Source organism: Gavialis gangeticus, unplaced genomic scaffold (genome assembly GCF_001723915.1).
Source record: "Gavialis gangeticus isolate Ggan-Ray unplaced genomic scaffold, GavGan_comp1, whole genome shotgun sequence".
In the NCBI taxonomy this organism is placed as follows: domain Eukaryota; kingdom Metazoa; phylum Chordata; order Crocodylia; family Gavialidae; genus Gavialis; species Gavialis gangeticus.
In genome coordinates, this window is record NW_017729018.1 from 2,568,786 (window position 1) to 2,589,659 (window position 20,874).

A 20,874-nucleotide genomic window follows, 5' to 3' on the forward strand; every position below is an offset into this window, starting at 1 on the left:
GAATGGGCAGCATCCTGCCTTAATAAGAACCAGTTAAGAAACAACAAGGTGTGGCAGGTTAGGAGGTGGGTGGTTGGCCCAGAAACAGGTGGGCAGGCCAATGACAGATTGGCTCTGAGAGCCCCTGTTACACTAATCAGTCCAGGTGCAGAAGCAAATCCTCCCACAACAGTTACATGTGCATGGCTAATTGCTGCTAGATCAGGTTGCATCTTTCCTCCTTCTGCTCGATGCTGGCTCTGTGCTGACATTCAAAGAGGGCTGTTGCCTTTTTGATTTGGAGCCTCCAGGCACCATGATCTGCAGCATGTGTTTCCCATAGTTTGTGCTCAATACCACAGGCAGAAAAGGACCTCTTCAGGGTGTCCTTGAAGCACTTATATGGAGCTTCTCTGCCATGTTTCCCAGTTGTCAGTTCCCCGTCTAGTAAGGCCTTAGTGTAAGCATTTAATAACATAGAGCAGTGGTCACCAACCTGGGGATCCTGATCTACAGGTAGATCCTGGAGCCTCTCTTGGTAGATCCTGGGCTGGGGGGCGGGACAGCTGGGCATATACACACCCATCACCTCCAGCCCCAGCAGGTCAATCTGTGGGAAGGGGTGGGGGCCAGATCAAGGCCCCCGCGGTAAGCAGATGACTATGCAGCCCAGCCAGGAGCAGGGGAAGGTAAGTGGGGTCCCAGCCTGGCTGGGTGGTGGGAGGATTGGAGCCCGGGAGGGGCTCCTCCAGAAGTGTGGGGGGCTCCCTCCCCATCTCTGCAGAGGTGATGGAGGCTGCTGCTGCACCTCGAGTCCCGCTGCAGCTGGCCATGTGTAGGCATGGCTCAGCTCAGCAGCGGGGACTCTCATAGGAGCGGCCTCAGCCCAGCTGGGTCTGGCAAGATCCACCCATCCAGGGGTGTGGGGAGGCGGGGGGGCTTCCATCACTGAGTGCAGGCTGGTGGAGGCTATGGGGGCCCATGCCCCCCCACCCTGTGTTGGGGGCACAGTGGGCAGCCTGCAGCAGCAGCCACCTCATCCCAAATATGGGGGGGGGGGGGCCACAGGCCCCTGGGGCCTCCACCAGGCTGTGGCCAGCAGTGGGAGCATCTCTTCCCCCCATGACCCTGGACACAGACTTCCAGACCCGGCTGTGCTGAGGCCTGACACCATGATCCTCTGGCTGCTGGGTGGGTGCGGCTCAGTGCAGCCGTGGCACAGAAGTGGGATCTGGCCTGGCCAGGTCTAGGGCACTCTGTGATCCAGGGGTGCGTGGGGAAGGGGCAGGGGGCACGGTCGATCCTGGGGTGCCCTTTACTTGCAAAAAGGGATTGTCACCATAAAAAGGTTGGAGACCACTGATATAGAGATGCCTATGAAGCATTTCAAAAATACTTGAGCAACTGAAGTGACTTTGAAAATCCCAGTTCTAGCCAGCTTTGCTTTGCCTAGAAGTGATGCCAGAACTATCTGGTCAATTTTGTTTTAGATCCAAAGGGCAGAGAAAGAAAGACATCCACCAGTTCCCTCGGTGCCTCTAGAACAGTGGTTCTGAACCTTTTTAGACTCAAGGCACCCCTAGGTAGACTCAAGGCACCCCTTGGAAAATACCAACTCTGAGTTTTCACTCTCTGTTTTGACTACAGGAAAATAATAGGGCAGCTTTTTCTGTTGCAAAGAACTCAGAAAGACCACAACTATGGATTTCTATTTGAAATCTCATGATTTACAAGATGAACCCAGTTTGTACACCAAACAATACTAATGTTGTGTGGCACCTTCAAAAAGATCAAGGTGCTGTGGCACTCTGATTGAGACTCACTGCTCTATAATCTGTTGTGACTAGCACAGAGGAGGGGATCTAGCTGTGGGAAGCCAACAAAATCCATTCCCCAAGACGAATGACTGGTCGAGCTTCAGTGCAGGATATTTATCCAGTAGGAAGGGTATCCCACACATGGTAATCCCAAAGTAAGTCTCACATCCCACATGGACAGGTAAACTGTGGGCATGTCTCCATGAGATGCTTAATGAGCAGTAGCCTAATAAGACTGTACAGTAGTGTGCTGGGCAAAAACCATGCTAATGTACAGTAGTATTAGCTTACTGCACAGTAAGCATCACAAAAAAAAGTCTGCTGGCACTACTGTGCAGTAATTATAGTTACTGCACATTTCATTAAGCAAGTGCTAAATTAAATGCACAGTAACAACTGCAGATTAATAAACGTAGATGTGGCCTGTGTAATGTAATATAGAAACATGGAGACAGAGGACTGGAAGGAGCTGCCTGGGCCATCAAATCTAGTCCCTGAATTTACAGATTATTTGTTAACCAAAGAATTCTCCCAAATCAGTGCTCTGATTCCTTTACCATAACTGCAGAGAACTATACCTGATGCAAAAAAACACCCTTTAGCATAGCAGTTAAAAAACAACAGTGCAAAGGGAAGTGTCAGTGCCTTGCTGCTGCAACACCATGGGAGTAATTGGGTAACATAAGGTAAGAAGATCCTAGGAAAAGGATGGTGCTGTGCAGAACCAAGGAAGATAAAAACCCTCAGTCCATCCCAGTGTGACCTAGGGAGGAAAGTCCCTTCCTTCCCCCAAATTTGGCAACTGTTCTGACACTGAACAGAAGAGGAAGATCCTCTAGCCAGGAGCCTTTGAGAAGCTAGTACCAACAGGAAAATCACTGCACCTTGGTCAAGAAACCCCATCGGATTGTGAATGCAAGTCTACCTGCACATGTGAGACTGCTGCCCCCTGTTCTTCCACAAACTTTTAACCACTGCACACGACTCCACTTCTGTTGCTGGTGGAAGACCAGGAGGAGTGCAGACTCCTACCAACCAGAGATAGAATTCAAACCATGAACAGACCCTAGCTGTCCTGTGAATCATTCTCTTTCAGGCTTGTGTCCTCCTAATGGATCCAGACAATGCCACCAGCTATGTAACTGAGTTCATCCTGCTGGGCTTCTCATCCCTGGACCACACCAGTCGCATCCTCCTCTGTGCTATCCTGTCTTCTGTCTACACCCTGACACTAGCAGGCAACTTGTGCATCATGTGGGCTGTTGTCAAGAGCTCCCGCCTCCAGCGCTTGCCCATGTATATCCTGCTAGGGAACTTCTCCTGCCTGGAGATCTGCTATGTCACATCCACAGTGCCACGGATGATCTCAGACCTGCCAACCCCGCAGGGCGATGCAATCTCCTTTCATGCCTGCTTCTTCCAGTTCTACTTCTTCTTCTCCATGGGAGCTGCTGAATGCTTCTCCCTCTCAGCCATGGCTTTAGATAGATACCTGGCCATCTGCCACCCCCTGCGCTATCCCAGCCTCATGTCACAGAGGGCCTGCTTGCTCCTGGTGGCTTTCTGCTGGGTTGGTGGCTTCTTCTGGTTCGCCACCCCCATTATCTTCATCTCCCACCTCCCCTTCTGTGGCCCCAATATCCTGGATCACTATGTCTGTGACCCTGCTCCATTGCTGGCTGTCTCCTGTGTCCCTGCTCCCCAGATTGAACATGGCTTCTTTGCTGTGACTTCCACTATCATCTTCTCAACTGTCCTTTTCATCTTGACCTCTTATGTGATGGTCCTCAGGGCAATAATGAAACTGCCACGGGGGTCTGGAAGACGCAAGGCCTTCTCCACTTGCACCTCCCACCTCACAGTGGTGGGTCTTTTCTACGGCTCCATCATGGTCACCTATGTCAACCCAGCAGCTTCTGGGGACAGCGGGAAGGAGGTGTCCCTTCTGTATGTGTTGGTTACTCCACTGTTCAACCCATTGATCTACAGCCTGAGAAATAAGGAGATGAAAGAGGCTTTGAGGCACACAGTGCTAGGGGACCGGTAACAGGTGTGAATCTGGCTTCAGGGCAGGGGGACTGGCTGGCTCAGGAAGTGGTGAATGGGTTCCAAGCCATTTCGCCTCTAAGGGACACCAACTCCAATCTGGCCTTGGGGCAATATTAAAAAAAGCTTGTTTGAGGTTACAAGTGGAACACAAGTGAAGTACCTATATTCGTTACTGCTGCGCTCAATAAGTATATGCATTTGTTGGGGGGAGGCGGGGAACGACACACAGGTTGGAGATTGCAGCGTGTGGAAAATTTATATCGACTGTGTATGCAGAGGTGTTGGCCCCCATCTTTCTGTAACTGTGCAAGCATTTCCCTGTATTAAATGGGCCTTGTTATCCCATTAACTGAAGCTGGTCAAGTAATGCTCTCATTGACTCCAGAAAACATTCAGCTGGGATCAGATCATGGTAACATTAGACTTTCATATGCAGTAGACCTCACTCCTCTCACAACTGGAATCAGAATCCAGAGGCCACAACTCTTGGTCATCTCCCTCTATTGTAACCCACAACCTTCCCTTCCCTGGCTTTCTCTTCTCAAGGATGAGAAAACAAATTGAGCATCCTGGTTCCCTGTCCAGCATTCTGATCACTGGGCCATAAACCCACTGTCTGAACTGCATTAATTTTAGGGGATTGACAGTATCGAGGGTTACCCCCCCCCCTCACTTGCAGGAGTTAGAGCCGCTTAATAAGGCAAAGAAAGCAGTGCGAATCTCTTCGGAATAATTATTTTGTGCTGATGTCTGAACTTTTTCATAGTTTGGTTATTAACAACTTGTGCTCCGTGGGGAGCCAATTAAAGAATTGAGCTGAGCTTGCTGTCAGTTCCTACTTGCAGAGGTGGGGCCAAATGCAACTCCTTACACATCTTGCTCAAAATAAAGTTAGCAAAAGCTTAGTTCATCTCCTGAGAACTGAAGTTCAGATCCTGGAACTGGAATATGGCAGGTGGGGACTACAGGTCAAGAGCAAGGTGTAGCCTCAGAACTCAGTGGTTGGGGGAGAACACGGGTAGGGCAGCAAGAAGCAGAAGGTCAACGCTGAAAGACAGTGGCAGAGTTATGTGTGGGAAACCAAGGGACAGGAAAGCAGAAGGGGCGCTAGCAGAGCTGTTTATGGGTGAAAAGGATTACTGAATCTTTGCATTCTCTTCAGACTTTGGCCTCCCCAGAAACAACCCCAGCCAGTCAGTAGCAAGTTCATGAAAGCACATCCTCTACTGTGGAACTGGCCAAGAAGCAACCCACTTGTTACACAGGAGAGGCATTGTACAGAGCTGAGGGCTGATCTACACTACAAAGTTTGCTGACGTAACTACCTTGGCTAGAAGATGTGAAAAGAAACAGCCCTGTAACTGCTACAGCTCTGCCTTCCCTGCTCTCCACCCCCATCTGGATACAGCCTTGCTGATAGTAGTCTTCTGGCAGTTTGGGTTATGGGAAGTAGTATAGATACACTGGCAGGAAAAAAAACCTTCTGTAGCAATGCACTACATCTCCACTAAGGGGATCTGTTGCCTTAGCTCTGCCTGCAGCAGGCCCCCAGCTTGACAAACCCTTAGACTCACTGTTGCATGGAGTCTCAAGTCTTTGGCACTCAACACAAGGTGCTTAGGCTACAACCTGGAACATCCCTAGTCCTCGAGCACATGATCTGAACTGCTCTAGGGATTTAATTGTCTAGAGGAGCAGAAGACCACTTACTTTCCAGGCAAGCGGCAGCTCTAATGGCCCAGAAGTGTAACCATACCTTACCTGAAAAAGTTTTATTTACCCATGAGTAATCCTTTACAACCTTGAAGGCATGTTTCTACGTGGAAAAATTTCCAACCACTTCAGAATAGTAGAACAAGCCAGCAAAGGACCTGAAATGCCTTGATAGAACTATAGAGTTCAAGCCTTGCTCCAAGCCCTCAGGTTTGAAAACATTTAGCCCTTGTGTTCTTGGGTAATTTGACCCCCTCCTCCCGCCAAACCAAAAAATTCTTACAAAAATCAATAGCATTATATCACATTATCTAGCACTTGGGAATTGCCCATCCTGAAATCCTAGGGCAGAAAGTATGGGCTCTGGAAAGTCAGATTTTTAAAAGTAACTTAAGTAGCTAAGGATGCAGAAAGCTGGCTAGTGGGGTTTTCAAAAGTACACAGATGCCTGACTTTTGTAGGAATTAGACACCTCATTTCCTTGCACTGCTTTGAAAATCGTGGCATGTATTTGGATTCAAGGCGAACAGAAGTTGGGGAAGAAATCTGTAATAAGGAATGTTGACAATATGTGGGGATAACAGAAACATATGGGAAATCTTGGCAAAAATCAGTGGAGGAAAATAATAAAAGGAGTTTTATACCATGTTTTGGAATAAACTATGTTTTCATTTCACCCTGCTTTAAGTTAATTAAGCTCAGTGGAGTTGCTCCAAATTTAAACTACTATGTTCAACAATGGGGGGAGCATAGTCCTAGAGCAATGAAGGTGGTATGCTATTGATTCGGAGGCGAGTTCAAGACCTGCTCTTACCTCAGATCTCAGGCTGCCCCCAGAATGTCCACAGCAAGCCCCCAACATCTCAGGTACATCTGAATTTACCTTCCCTAGATCAGTGAGTCTGTACTGTTCAGACTCAAGGCACTGCTTGGTGAATGCTAGCTTTTAGTTTTCATTTGTTTTTTTTGCCTACAGAAAAATAAGAGCCCAATTCTCCTGTCGCAAAGAAGTCAGAAAGACCACAAGACAAAATGCTTTCAACACTTGGATTTCTATTTGAAATTTCTGGGTTCATCTGTTTGCATGCTTAATAGTGCTAATATGCTAGATGCCTAACAGCACAACACCCTTAAAAGCACCTCAGGACACTCCAGGTTGCTGTGGCACCCTGGTTGAGACTCACTGCTCTAGTGGTATAAGCACATCATGAAAATTAAAGTCTAAGAAGAAAGGGAGATGAGTAATGAGGAGAGGAAAAGGCAAAGATGGGTGTGTGATGGGGAGGCACAGGGATTGTGGATGGATAAACAAATGTAACTCTGACTCCAGGCTGCATCAAAAACAAATTTTATTCATTAGAAAAAAAACTCCAAAAGCATATAAAATTATAAAACAGATCAAGGCTTTCAAAATAAATACTGAACTAATCTATATACACCAAGAGGAGAGGACTGGGTAAGACCCAGTCTCCAAGGATCCAAAGGAATCCAACCCTATGACTCTCAGCAGCCGAGTAGCCAAAAGTCACAAGGCTTTTACAAACTTGCCTCAGAAAGGACAGACCAAACAGGATCAAAAAGGAGCAGAACTGAGACAGAAAGGGGAATGCAGAAAGAAAAGGGAATGTGGGGCAGGGCAGCCATGAGGATACAAGAAATCTGGGTTTATTTGTAAGGGATTGCCCCAGTCCCCTCAGGACATCTCCAAACCCAGGATTAGCTATTGGGGGTGGTTTGTCAGGGTACACACAGGGAGAACACAAATGAGGTTCAATGTCAGAGGAACAAGATCATCTGGAGCACACAGAGTCTTGAGAAAGGTGGGAAGAACTCTCTCAGCCCCTCTCCATAGGGAAGACTGAGCTCTCCATAGGGAAGACTGTGCCCTTCTGAGCTCCTAGATTTTATCTGCTATCCCAGCTACCCTAGTTTGAAGGGGAGATGGCCCCGTTCTCTGCTCCTGTTACCTTGTTGTAAATTCTCTGTATCCTGATGGCTACACAGGCCTCTCAGAGACATCAAGCCTCTGGGCATCACCCAGAAATAGCAGAGCACAACAAATCCAATCGCTTTGGCACCATCAACAGGACGAGCTACCCCGCCATTCCCCACCCCACAATTTCACTCGCTTTGTGCTTGGTATGCCAAGGTAGCTGCTGCCTGGGTGTGGGATCCCTGAATCTTGCCGTTCACCACTAGGAGAAGTGGTGTCTCTACACGGATCCCAGGGAAATCAAAGGTCTGTGGGCACAGAGACAGAGAACAATTATGCAGAGGTGGGTTGTTGATTCTGATTCTCTACTGGTGGCTGTTTTTATGACTTGAGCTGAAATCTTCCAACTCAGCTAAGAGATTTGGCTAAACTACTGTCTAATTCGGATCCTACCAATGGCAGTTTCAAGCCCATATGCCCTGGGGCAGCTATGAAAAAAAAAAAAGAAAAGCAGAGTTCTCAGTCCTTCCAATACTAGAGAGAATCAGAAGACATGCAGTAGTGAGAAATGAGGTGCCCCAGGCACCTGTGCCTATTTTCTGGAAACAGACTTGTGGTTAACGTTTTCCATCCTGAGTGATCACAGCTAGCAGAATTCTTTTACATTTAATTTGGGGACAGACACTGGAGTACCAGATGAAGTACGTGAGAAACTGAAATTCTCTCTCTCAATTTAAAGTCATGTTCATTGTGGCTATAGAAAAGGGATGTGGAAAATGCACATTCCCACACTGGGCTGTGATAAAGGCCCCTAACTCAGGTCTAATGTCACAGGAAGTGATGCAGGGAACAAAGAAAGTCATGGGTTCACAGAGTTTAAGGCTAGAAGGGATCATAACATCATCCAGGAGGATCTAGGATCCTAGGCCATTAAACTTCCTTCCTGATCCCTGCAGGAGACTGGTTAACAGCTGGAAATAATGAAGTCCTGCCTTCATTTGTGCCTCCCACCACTGTTACAAGGAAAGGAATAATGCCAAATGAAGAGAGGGGCATGGGAAGGGAAGGGTGTTAACCCTTAAGTCACCTAAGTGCTACAGTCCTATTTCTACCCTTGCCTGTTCTGCTGTTACTAGGTTTCCCAGATCCCACCTCCTCCACAGCAAGGGCTATGGATCCTACCACCACAGAGGGCAAAAAAGGAGGAAACACTGACTTATACAAAGTACTATGCTCACCTTGCCCTGGTACTGGATGTGGTGGTGCTGGAGGTGTGGTTCAGGCACGGCCACTGAATCACCAATAAGCACACCCCAACTTTGCACCATGTTATAAACAGTGACAGCGAAGCAGGGGCCCTCGGAGTCAGCCAGGCCAAAGGTGCTGTCATAAAACAGAAAAAAAGGTGTAAGAGGAGAAGAGAAGATAAAAGAATAACTCTGAGGAGGATGCACGGATGCAGAGGAGAAAATCTATGGACAAATGGATAGTGCCAAGGAGGCATGGGGATGGATGGATGGATAGATGGATGGATGAACAGTGCTGAGGAGGCATGAATTCATGAAGAGACAGACAGAGCTAAAAGACAGGTGGAGACAAAGAGAAAAGGTGCTCCGGACCAATGAGCAAGCAGGCTGGTACTCACAAGGGCACCTTCTCCTCTGTGGTGAGACTAAACAACACTCTTCCTAGGACCACGGTGCCAGTGTTCACACCTGGCTGCAGGGCGCTCAGTGGCTGATGCTGCAGGGTCACCTTCTGGCCTGCAGATGTCTGGTACCGCCCATCCCCAAAGGGACCCAGCTGGGAGGGGCGCAAGCTTCCCAGCATGTTCTGCAGCTTTTTACCCTTCACCTTACCCTGCAGGGAAAGGGGGCATATTAGGGCCACCAACTGAGTCATGTCACTTCTTATAGGTAGGCAAGTGCAGAGAACTGGCCAGTCGCCATACCTTATTTTTCAGGAGGGTGGTAAGCCGCTCTAGGAAATCTAGGAGCTGCTGCTGGCGCTGCTGAGGTTCAGGCCAGGCTGGATCAAGGGTTGCTGCACGAGAAAACCCTTCCAGGGCCTCCATGTAATTCTCCTCATATTTATATAACTGCTCCAAGAGAAACAAAACCGAAGGGGTCACTGAGTTGTTTTCCTGACCTTAGGACAGCTGTGAGGTTGAGCAGGTTAGAATAGGAGGGCTACAAACCAGAACTTCCTGGGTTTGATCCACAGCTTTAACAATAGAGTGGTGCCTAGTTTGTTAAGGTAATGGGGGGCTTCTGAGTTTTACCCAACCTCTGGGACAGCAGTGGGGTCTAGTAGGTTAAGGAGAAAGAAGCTAAGAAGTAAGACTTTTTGCATCCTTCCTCAGTGCCAACCAGTTATACTTTCCTGCTCTGCCCACAGTAGCCCCTCCTTCTCCATCCTCCACACCCCTGCAAACTCAGCAGGGCAGTTTCTTTCAGTAGATGGCAGCAGGGTACCACGAGAAAGAGAGCGTAAACTGACAGTTCTTTCTAACCAGACAACCAGTTCCCATTCTTTTCAATCACATTTCCCCCTGACCCGCTCCCTTCCACCTCACCGTTGCTCTGTTGAGGTGCAGGTCTGGATTACAGAATGCTGTAGGATCCACCTTTTCCTAGTGGGAAGAGGGAATCAATGTCAGAGCACCCCCTGTGTCATGCCCCACAGCACAGAATTTCTTAGTACGATGCCAGGGCATTCAAACTAGCCCTGATTCTTAGTAGAGAGTTCCTACTGAGTCCAGCCATGTTCTCTATACCTTAGCCTCCCTTGGGAATGACATGACCTACTGAGCCCTGATTTGCTCCCTGCAGTACACCACCCACCTAGCACAAGTAGAAGATGCAGTACCTACCGCCTGGGCATAGGCACTCAGTGCCTGCTGAGAGATACTGGGTTTCTGGCCTGTATTGAAGAACAGTGAGAGATAGGCATTTCCCAGGACGTCTGTAACCAACAAAGACATAAGAGTTAGCGCTGAGGATAGGATGCAGATGAACTGAAGGCATCAAGGATGGACATATGTGAGTAATTACAAATAGAGGCATGGATGGCTAGACAGGTGCACTGATTAAACAGCTATGGATGGATGGAGAGAAGAGAGGGATAGACATAACAAGAAATGGACAGATGGAAACATGGATGGACACAGCTGCAATAGACGGAGAGCTGGACAGTCAAACAGAACTGGGTATATCATTCTCCCCCAAATTAAAGAGAAGGGTAAGAAGTTAAAAAGCATGCTGGGGATGACACTCACACCAAGAGCGACCATCCCGCACATCCATCTGTACAGCCAGCTTGGCCTGCCGGACACTGTCCATAACATTCTGGGCATGCTGCTCCACACTCTCTACCCGCAGCTGCCGTAGCACCATAGAGAGATTCTGTAGGGAAACCTTGTTTTTACACTGTGAGGGCAGAGCAACATGGATCACGGGTCAGTAACCTAGCACAACCTCCTCTTCCTTCTTCTCAGCCACGCCAGTCTCCTCCAAAATCAGTCCCTTAACCCAAACACCTGCACCCAGTCTCTTGGCTCAGCTGGTTTCTCCCTTCATGGTCATATCCCAAGGGGTAGGACTTACATGTCCAAGGGCTCCCGAGAAACATGTGTGAGCAGCTGTGATGTCACCCTTTTTCCAGTAGGCCTCACCCAGCTGATTCCAGGCCTCCACCAGGTTGGGGTCAAGCTTGACAGCCTTGGACAACAGCTCCTCAGCCTGGGGATTATAGCTGGGAGTCACGTTCAAAGCCTTCCCCTTCAGCATCAGCATTTGAGCACGATCCTGGGGAGCAACTGCGACAGACAAAAACAATGCCTATCAGTCACTGAGATTTAGAGAGTCCACAACATCAGATAACCAGGCCCAAGAATTTGATTAAAAAATAAATCAATACAATACAAAAAAGCCAATATGTTACCAGTAATTATTAGTTAATTTATCAATCAAAGTTTGAAAGATCAATTCACTGCAACTGATTAGCTTACTGGTTAGGATGGTAAGAATCTTAATCAATCAACAATATAAAGGGTGTGTTATTAGGCTTGGTCTTTGAGGTGCTGCAGCATATTGTGATGGAGTAAGTTCAGGATGTAACTCTGCACAAGCCCTTTTAAAGCCAGCCTGTTAACAGCTCCTAATCTAACAGAACTAGCTTGTTCATGTGTGCTTTTATCCAAAAGATAAATATTCCACAATTCCAGGCATACAAATAATTTTTACTGGTCACGGGTGTACAACGAGAACATAAATCCCTTTCTCTGTGGTACGTTTTGCAGAGGCCAGGGCAGTTTAACTCCTGGTATATGTCAAGAGAAGAACTTAGCATGAGTACAAAGCATTATGGGTATATACAACACTGACTCACAAAAAGGTTACAACTTGGGTCACGACTCTGATCAGGCCTCAGGGCAGAGGGATCAACCAGCTCCCAAGGGTTGGGAGATTGGCTGGCTCAGAGGTATTGGAAATACAGCTCAGGACCTTTTTGGTCCAGAGGGTGCTGGCTCCAATCTGTCCAAAGTGAGAGGTTGGCTCAGAGGTGTGAACACTAGGACAATAGGGCCTTTCCCTTTAGAAGAAGAGTCACATTTCCTTCTTTTACCCTGTTACCTTCTATCTCTTTCATCTGCTGTAGCATCTTCTCCATTTCCTCCAACACATCCTTCTGCTTTTTCCCAGCGTCTTCCACACTGTGGCTCTCAAAGTAGTGATCCCGGAAATAGTAGAGGCGGTCAACCAAATCCTTCATTGACAAGTGACAGATAGACAAGGGGCGTGACGGGGAGAAAGGACAACACTAGCAACCTACATCTACTCATCAGAAGCCCATGGCTACCCAAAGCCATATGGTCAAAGCCCTGGATGGGGACTCAAGAGACCTGCGTTCAAATTCCAGCTCTGCCACAGTCTTCTCAGCAGATCTCAGGCAAGTCACTTTGGCTTGGAATTTCAAGGGATCTAAGTAAGTCAGGGGCACCCATAACGTTCCAGTAAAAGTCACCAAATTATTCTGTGCTAGCAGGACCCTGTCAGTGTCCTTGTCCCCCTGATTTACATGTGGTAGTTTAGCATGTTTCTGGTGTTCCTGGGTAATGTGCCTGGGAGTTGTGTGATGAGGTTTTTAGGACTGATCGATTGATTTGATTTCTATGCAGGCCTCCCCAAAAAGGCTCAGAGTGGCTTACAACAACAAAAGCATAAAACAGGTAAAATAATGCCCCAAAGACTACCTAAGCTTAACCTCACCTGCTAAAAGCCTGCCCAAATAAAGTGGTCTTACAACTGATTTTGAAAGGATCAGTGGGTGAGAGGGAGCTCCAGAGCTGAGGAGCAACAACTGAGAATTACCTCCCACATTTGAGCAAACTGAACTTGGGGCATAGGTGGTCCTTGCAATGGGTCGTTCTCAGCTGTCCTTGGGAATCATGAAGGAGCATAATGGAGGAGGCGGTCCCTTAAGTATGCAGGACGCAAGCTAGACCAGAGGTGTCAGACTCACCCCATGCCCTGACCCAGATCCAGATCCAGACTGCAGGGCTTGTTACAGGCTGGATATGTAGCAGCATCCACAGCAGACGCAACTGCAGTGGCGGCGGTGACAACAGTAACTGAGACAGTGGCAGCAGCTGCAGGGCAAGCAGTCACAGGCCAGCTGACCACTTGCTGTGCTAGAGGCAATGCAAGTGGCAGGCACAGCCCTTGCTTGCATACGTCACTATGGGCAATGCCTACCAAGGTGCACATTCTGCGGCAGACCCAACCCACTGCAGGACATGTTCCCAAATTCCCTGGCCTCCTGGTAGTTCAAGCCAGAGGGGCTGTATATTTGATACCCTGAGGTTAGGCAAACTTGTACAGGATAATTTAGATAGGGATGATCCTGCCTTGAGCAGGGGGTTGGACTAGAAGACCTCCTAAAGTCCCTTCCAGCCTGTTTTTCCCTATGATTCTATGATTCATTTAGCATTTAAAACCAGAAGGCACCTAGTCTGAGACAGATGAAAACAGTGGCTTTTTGCTGTTTGGGGCATGAATCGTCTCTCATCCTGTAACTGCACAACACCTAATAGAAGGGCCTGAACATGGGTTAAATATCAACCTGTGGCACAAGTGCTCAGTGGATACATCTGATCCAAGTCAGATGTATGCAAGTCTCACCAGCAAGTCAGAAATGCAAGTCTCACCACCTGAAAGACAGCCCCAAAGAATTACATTCACGTCGCTGTCACTTCCATCATTAGTTGTTTGTAATGTAGCAGTATTCACCAAAGATCAGCGCCCTAACCTGATTCCAGTTACGGCAAGCACTGCATACTCCAACCAAGACAATGGCCCTCATTGTGCCAGGTGCTGTACCAACGAGTACTGAAAACACAACTCCCATTCTGTTCAGCAGGCACCAACCTTCTTGGCAGGTGTACCACAAACTGGCCTTGCACGCTCCCTGAGTACAACTCCTCTGCTGAATCTGCTGCTCTTCTTTTTCCTCCCTTCCTTGTGCTCCCTGCCCATTCTGCTGTCCTACTTTCTGCTTCCTGCCATTCTCCAACCTGTCATGTGCCACAAGTCAAGGCTGCCTGTGCAACGTGTGGCATGTATGCTGCAGGTTGGACACCCCTGCTGTGCAGCACTGCACAGACCCAGACAGAGATCAAGACCCCTCAGTCTATGTAGCACCTGGCACAGGTACTAAACAGACCCTATAACACCAGCATTGTGCCAGACACTGCAGTGACACACAGCAGTAATCCAACTCAGAACTGCTGAGAGAGAGCAAGGGGAACTGGTGTCAGGAAAAGATAGTAAAATGGAGAGGTTAACAAGCCAGGGACTGTAAAATTAAAAAGTAGCATAAAGCTGGGGGTAGGAATATGACAAAGATTTGTGTATAAGGCACAGGAATGTGATGAGAGCCAGGGGGGGTTGCAGGGGGAGGAATTAGAAGGCATGCAAGTCCCTGTGTGGGGAAGAGGAGTGTGCAGAGGTGTGACACATGAGCTGGGAATGAGGCATCACTCCTGGAGGCACACTAAAGGAGTCTAAAAGCTGCACAGTAATAAAGGAAGACAAGTGCTTTTGTAAATGTAAAAGCAAAAGTGGATGTGTGGTGGAAAAGCCAGGCCAACAGTGAGTACCGGAGCAGAGAGGCTTGTGCTGTGCGTGCAAACACGCCTTTTCTCCCTTCCTCCCTCCCTCCCAACAAGCAGCACACCCAGCAGAGCCACTCTGGAAATGACAGCACCAGGGTTGCTTTCAGCCCCAGCTCTTTGCAATCTGTACCCACCCCTCCAGCCCCTGCCCGTGCCTGCTGGTCTGCACTGCACACATTGCTGCCAGGACCCAGGGAGGGCAGGAAAACCCTTGCTGTGTGCCTGCAAGACCTGCTCTCCCCTGCCTGCTGTGGGTGCACACCCCCCAGGAGTAGCAGTGCTGCCTGCCTGGTGCATAAGTCCCGCAGCCGCCCCATGCCGCTACCTGCACAGCTTGCAAGGCTGGGGGGGTTTCTTCTTCCTCCTCTGCCATGTTGGCCCCAGTTCCTCCTCCTCTTCCTCCTCTTACATCACAGCCAGAGAGATGAGGCTCCAGTCTGCAGCCACAGGGACACCTAAGGGCATGGAGGGGAAGTGGTGCCTGGCCTGCTTGCTCACTGTCTCTGACACCGCCTTCCTGGTCAGGAGTATTTGTATCCAGCAGATCCTGGAGAGGGTAGATTTCCTACCTTGCCTGTGCTGCCTCTTTCTCATGTATGCCCACCCCATGCCACCCACCTATTTTCTCATTACTAGGATCCCTCCCCAGTCTGTGCTCCCTGCTGCTGAAATCCCTTCTCCGTTTCTCCCGATGTATGATACGCTGAAAATTAAACGGCAACAAATCAACATTTTATTTCCTTTTAAAAAATGTAATCCTATCTATGAGAAAAAAAAAATGATCTATTTAGGAAAGACACTTTAGACAGTACAAGAATACAACGGGTGAGAGAGGCCCCGCTCTTTTGGTTGCTCCTTCTATGAATTATGAGTCCTGGTGAAAGCGAGGGGTGAAATTAGTGCACAGCTGAACTTTAATTGGGGGAAAATTAACTAGCATAAGTACTGCAAAGACAGGATGGGGTGTACCTGGAAGAGTAGATCTGCATACACTGGATAACACACTGAGAAACCCACACACAGGTTTGGAGACAAGCAAAGATATAAAGCAAACATGCACCTACATGTACACACAAGCCCACATCAGGAAATACACACTTTTTATGTGCAACTATATATGAAACATGCTTACTTAAAAGTACACCCATTGCATATCATAATGTGCATGCCCACACCTTGAGATAATAAATATCCTCACTTGCAAATAACCATATAGCACACAGCCACAGATTCAATATTGTGTATATTTATGTGACAAGCCAAAGTGCAGACGGGTTGAAACACACATTGATTTCCTATATGCAGATAACACACACCTGTGTAGACTTACACACCTGCACAAGCAAACTCAGGCACAGATTTACATTCCCTCTCCCCCATCCACACCCTAATACATACAACCTCACATATCTGCACCCGCATTTAGACAAACACACAAGTACATTCTCTCTCTCAGATATGCATGCAGCTGGCCAAAAATAATCAGTGTGTGATTAATTGTGTGAATAATTGAATGACCTCCTACAGCCTGAAAGCGAATCAATTTTACAAGCTGAGGGGGACACCGATGAGGGAGAGATGTTTACCAGCAGAAGATATTAATCAGTCGAGACATGGCATTACAGCCTGAGTGACAATTTGCCGACAACATGCAGTGTGGCAGGGCATTGCAATTCCTAAAATAAATATGCCAGCCCTAGACAATGAGCATTTCTGCTTTCCCCAGCACTGGATGAGCTAATTTTCTCAGAGGCAGAACATTGCCAGTTACATCCGCTTCATCTTGAAGGCCCGGCTGGCTCCAGGATGTGACTCCAGCTCATTGGTAGGAGAAGCAAAAGCGAAGAAGCTGTTGCCAGGTTCGCCTGCAGGAGGGGACGTGGCAAAGAAGGGCTTGAAGTGGAAGTCTCCTTCACCGCACCTGCCCCGGACTGGTGTGATTTCCCCAGGGAGCCTGCCTGCATTACCTAGGAAGGGGGAGATGTACAGGGTCAGAAGAAGACTGGCTTCACAATCCTGAGGGACCTTAGTGTTGTGACAAAGCAAGAGCCAAAACAGTGAATGACTACTGCGTGAGCAAAAGAAATAAAGGTAGGGATTTGTCATGGGAAACGATGACATTTATGGGCCTCCCTTTGTCCTAAATTCACTAGCCTGAATTCATAACCTTTTCTATGAGGGAACCAACTGCAGAGAAATACCAATGCTTAAGCCAGCCTCAATCTTTTAAAACTCATGAGTCGCATTCTGAAAATTGCCAAGATTTCTTTCTTTGTTCTGGAGCCTTTATTTGCTACATAGTCCATCTTCCTCTACAGCCAGAGATACTAAAACTTTACTCTTATTTTTCTTTAATCCCATAATCGCTGAATCCCAGGAGCTGTGGCTTTCAGAAACACTGATTCACAGTGAAGTCATGAATTGGCAACTCCAGATGACTAGCCACAGCTGGAGAAATTACAAAAGATATTCAATGCTGTGGGATTCAGGACATTAATCAACCCATGTTCTGGAGAAATCCTGACCAAGGGAGAATAAAGGATCTCAGGTTCTTTTAGTCTTTATTCTCCCTACTGACACTGCTAAGGAAGGAGGCTAGTTAGTATAAGGGAGGTTGATAATGTCGACAACTATCTCAACAACCTGTTACATGGGAGCAAGCATTTTCCAGTCTCCAGCAAGAACCAGTTTGGCAACCTTCACCTCTCCCACCCTGTGCACACCCAGAGAAACCACCAGTAACATTTCTCCTCCAGCTCGAGGATGAAGGTGAAGGTGTCCCCTTTCACTTCAGATGTCAACATTATATCCGCTCTGGTGAATAACTGAATTAAAAACATCTCCCACAGGCCTCACCCTTATTCAATGGGAAGCCAAAGATGGCAGGCTGAGGCATCATGAGTGGCTCATAGGCAGCCTCCTGATTAGCCACCGCAATGTTGCGCAGACGGAGGCTGTCATAAAGGCCTTGGAGCTTCTGGTACTGGCGGTTGCGCTCCATGAGCTTCTCAGAGAGGTCACTGAATTTCTTCTTGTACTCTTCTAATACCTTCTTCAGGGAGGAGACCTCACTCTTCATGGAGGTCAGCTCCACATCCTTGCTCTGCAGCTGCTGGGTATACACCTTCTCCATCTGCTTCAGGTGGCCCTCAACCTTACTGTAGGTATATTCCTGATACAGGCGCTCCTGGTGAACCTGCCATGGGCAAAAAAAATATGCATGAAGGGCTTCTGCAACCATTGTTTGCCATAGGACATTCAAAACAATTCACTTTAGATATAGGGGCATGACTCCAGTGCAACGAAAGAAAGACGGTCTTGAGTGCAGGCACGACGGCAGGTTCAATTCCCATCTCTGTCCCAGCAAGTTTGGGCACGTCAGTCAGACCAGTACTTTCAAGAGTGGCAACTAATTGTGTGCAGACTGTCAAGCTGAAGTTGATAAGAGCCACAGGTTCCCAGAATAACTGAAGATTGTGTCCTTATGTTGAATTCCCACAATGTGGGGCACTTAAAATTTAAGGGACGCTTGAAAATACTAGCTCTGTAAAATGAAGACGGCAATGCTCCCTTCTGCAGGCTTGTGAAGATAATTCGTCAACGTTAATGAGGTGTTTAGATACTATGGTCATATGGGGAAAGGCAAAAACAAACCTGAGAGTAAAAAATGTGCAACAGAGACAATAAGCAAAGAGGGAAAGAAACTTAGACAGTGACAGAACGGAGGGGAATGAACGAGAGAGCAAAAATGGACAGATGGAGGAGAAAAGGAAGAAAGAACGCAGTGCCACAAAGCGATGCTTTTGACAACAGAGGCTGAGTGGCAATGCCCTGCCGCACAACAAAACAAAATAAAATAAAACAATGGGATTCTTTAATCTTGTTCCATCCCCGCTGCTGCTTGGCTTTATTTTCCTCAGTGCTCAAGCCAAAAATCTCGGATGGAGGTTCATCAGATGGCCTGACAGTAACAGCAGTCCCAACAACTTGCAGTTACCTGGGTATTAAAACTCTGCTCTCCATTCAAACATTTGAAAATTGATTTCTGGGTTTTGCACCAATCTAGCAGAAAAATCATTTCCCAATTTATGTTTCAGAAGGCAAGTCTTAAGGCATCTGCCCATTGTAGGGAACCGCATTAAGTCTCATCTGAGCTGGTTTTACCTGGTATGTCCAGAAGGTCAACGCACGAGAACTGATGTCCAAGACAATCTCTGGCCGCAGGCCGGCCAACACCATGGCCTTGTATTCCTCAGAGGGACTCAGCTCAGTGCGGACAATGTCTAGCTTGCCAGAAAGGGTGCTGTTGCAGGCAGGACAGACTGCTGGTGAACGACTGAACTCCCCACTACCGTGCTGGTCACAAAAGATGTGCGAGCAAGCTGTGACCCAAGCGTAGCCAGAGAGCTTGACACGACACTTGCGGTAATTGCACAGCAGGGTGTCCTCGCACACGGCCATTTCGATGGAGTCAGCAGCAGAAGTCTCGACTCCAAATTAAATACCCACTGGTGGAAAGGAATCTGCCACTTCCCACAGCAAACCTAGGAAGCAAAGCAAATGTTCAAGCCGGGATGGCCAAAGCAGATAGGCTTTCAGTTCTCAGGGAATTACGGGGATGGGGCATCCAACTTCACTGCACAGCTGCCCTGTTTGACAAGGCACATCCTCCACTGGGTTTTTACTTCTGCCAATGCACAATGGCACTGTCTGTGCCCATACAGATTGGACCTGCACGAACACTGAAATATTAGATTAAAGGTGACTGGGAGCCAGGATGCCCGTGCTATTCCCAGCTCTGGGAAGAGAATCGATGTAGCGGCTATACCCGAAGGGGTGGGGATTCAGACCCCCAGTATTTAACCACCCAGATTGACACGGTGAACTTGGGCAAGTCATTTATGACTCTGAGTTTCAAGGTAAAATGGATCATTATTAAAACAGCTGTATCCAGGTCACGTGTATGGTTTATGTTGGGGACTTAGCCCACCTCCATGGCAGTCACCCAAAAGCCGATAGAGGATTTTTATATGCGCCCGCGCCAGTCTGTGCACCGAACTAACGTTTAGTCATACAGCACATCAGTATCTAACACTTAGCTTCAAACTCTGCAACCTTTAGATCCTATGGTGTTTACAGGCCCTTTCCCCTCTGCCACAGGTGCCAGCATTGGTTATTTTTATATATATAACGTGCATAGTGGGAACACAACCCAGCTTTCCTCTGGGGCCGCTATTGGGACTTGGGCCCGACCCCAGCAGCTCCTCATCCCTGAAGTAGCTTTTTAGGCACCCATCCATGCTGACTGGGAGTTAAACAACACTATGGCCATGAGCTTGACATGAGGCACAAAGCAGGGGGCCCCTCGTGGTCTCAGCCCCTACCAACGCAGGCCCACGGGGCACCACACCAGGATTTTTCAGAACCGGGCAGGAAGAGGCTGCCCAATGGGTTTGAACAGTGAGCCGTCACAGGGCAGCCACCATTTTCTAAAAGGCAGGTGAATGTGCACAAATTGAGAGGACAGGGCTGGAAGCTGACATTTCCTGATGAAACATCATCACTAAAATGTTGGGGCAGCAAGGAGAAAGCAAAACAGTGGGGAAAAAATGGGGCAGGAGCCTCTAAGGATGCGCTGGCGCCGCCATGCCCCTGGGGGGCGAGCAGACCATACCATTCTGAAGCTGGCAACATCATTCAGGTTTTCCCCAAGTAATTATTGCATTAGGTAACATGAGGGTTTAAAAGCAGTTCACCCTCTGCTCCCTCTAAGAAATCATACCTGGATGTTTGATTCAAATGAGCTGCTTTCCCCACATTTCCCTTCAAGGGAAATGGTTTGAGCCGAGACGCCGGCCCTGGCTCTGGCTGAGGGACAGCTCTGGCACCAATGTCCTCCTCAGGAACGGCACCAAACCGGTTCCCCCGCCACCAGAAAAACACCCACGCGTTTCAAACATACATCCCTGAAGTGCACACCCTGTTATTAAAGTTTAAAAGTGCACATGGACTTTATGAAGACCCTGTGTATATACATGCAGCTACCACATGAATATACGCTGCATGATATACACACACACACAGAGCCTATATCTACGTATACAGCAGCTGCCAGGGACACCCCAAGATATATGTGCTACCCCCCATAGCCTTTGCCTGGGCAAAAGCCTCAGCTTTATTTTTACATTATATATAAATTAATTATAAAT

At 48.0% G+C, this 20,874-nt stretch overlaps 3 protein-coding genes across 3 annotated transcripts; 1 reads left to right on the forward strand and 2 right to left on the reverse strand.

The window, feature by feature from the left end:
• The first annotated feature begins 2,419 nt into the window (after positions 1-2,419).
• LOC109295035 (olfactory receptor 11H6-like) lies at positions 2,420-4,036 on the forward strand. Its single transcript, XM_019513694.1, has one exon. The coding sequence runs from the start codon at positions 2,908-2,910 to the stop codon at positions 3,841-3,843; it is 936 nt and encodes a 311-aa protein (XP_019369239.1). The 5' UTR covers positions 2,420-2,907; the 3' UTR covers positions 3,844-4,036.
• Positions 4,037-6,890: 2,854 nt separating this feature from the next.
• Positions 6,891-15,091, reverse strand: TTC5 (tetratricopeptide repeat domain 5). Its single transcript, XM_019513217.1, has 10 exons — positions 14,991-15,091; positions 12,126-12,258; positions 11,097-11,308; positions 10,769-10,919; positions 10,364-10,455; positions 10,067-10,123; positions 9,443-9,589; positions 9,137-9,351; positions 8,730-8,874; positions 6,891-7,799 (listed from the first exon to the last, which is right to left on the reverse strand). Exons 1-10 carry the CDS (start codon positions 15,036-15,038, stop codon positions 7,680-7,682), a joined length of 1,320 nt encoding a protein of 439 aa, XP_019368762.1. The 5' UTR covers positions 15,039-15,091; the 3' UTR covers positions 6,891-7,679.
• Positions 15,092-15,556: 465 nt separating this feature from the next.
• CCNB1IP1 (cyclin B1 interacting protein 1) lies at positions 15,557-19,906 on the reverse strand. The gene is made up of 3 exons (XM_019513219.1): positions 18,830-19,906; positions 17,522-17,861; positions 15,557-16,632 (listed from the first exon to the last, which is right to left on the reverse strand). The coding sequence occupies exons 1-3, from the start codon at positions 19,124-19,126 to the stop codon at positions 16,433-16,435; spliced, it is 837 nt and encodes a 278-aa protein (XP_019368764.1). The 5' UTR covers positions 19,127-19,906; the 3' UTR covers positions 15,557-16,432.
• Between the last annotated feature and the right edge of the window lie 968 nt (positions 19,907-20,874).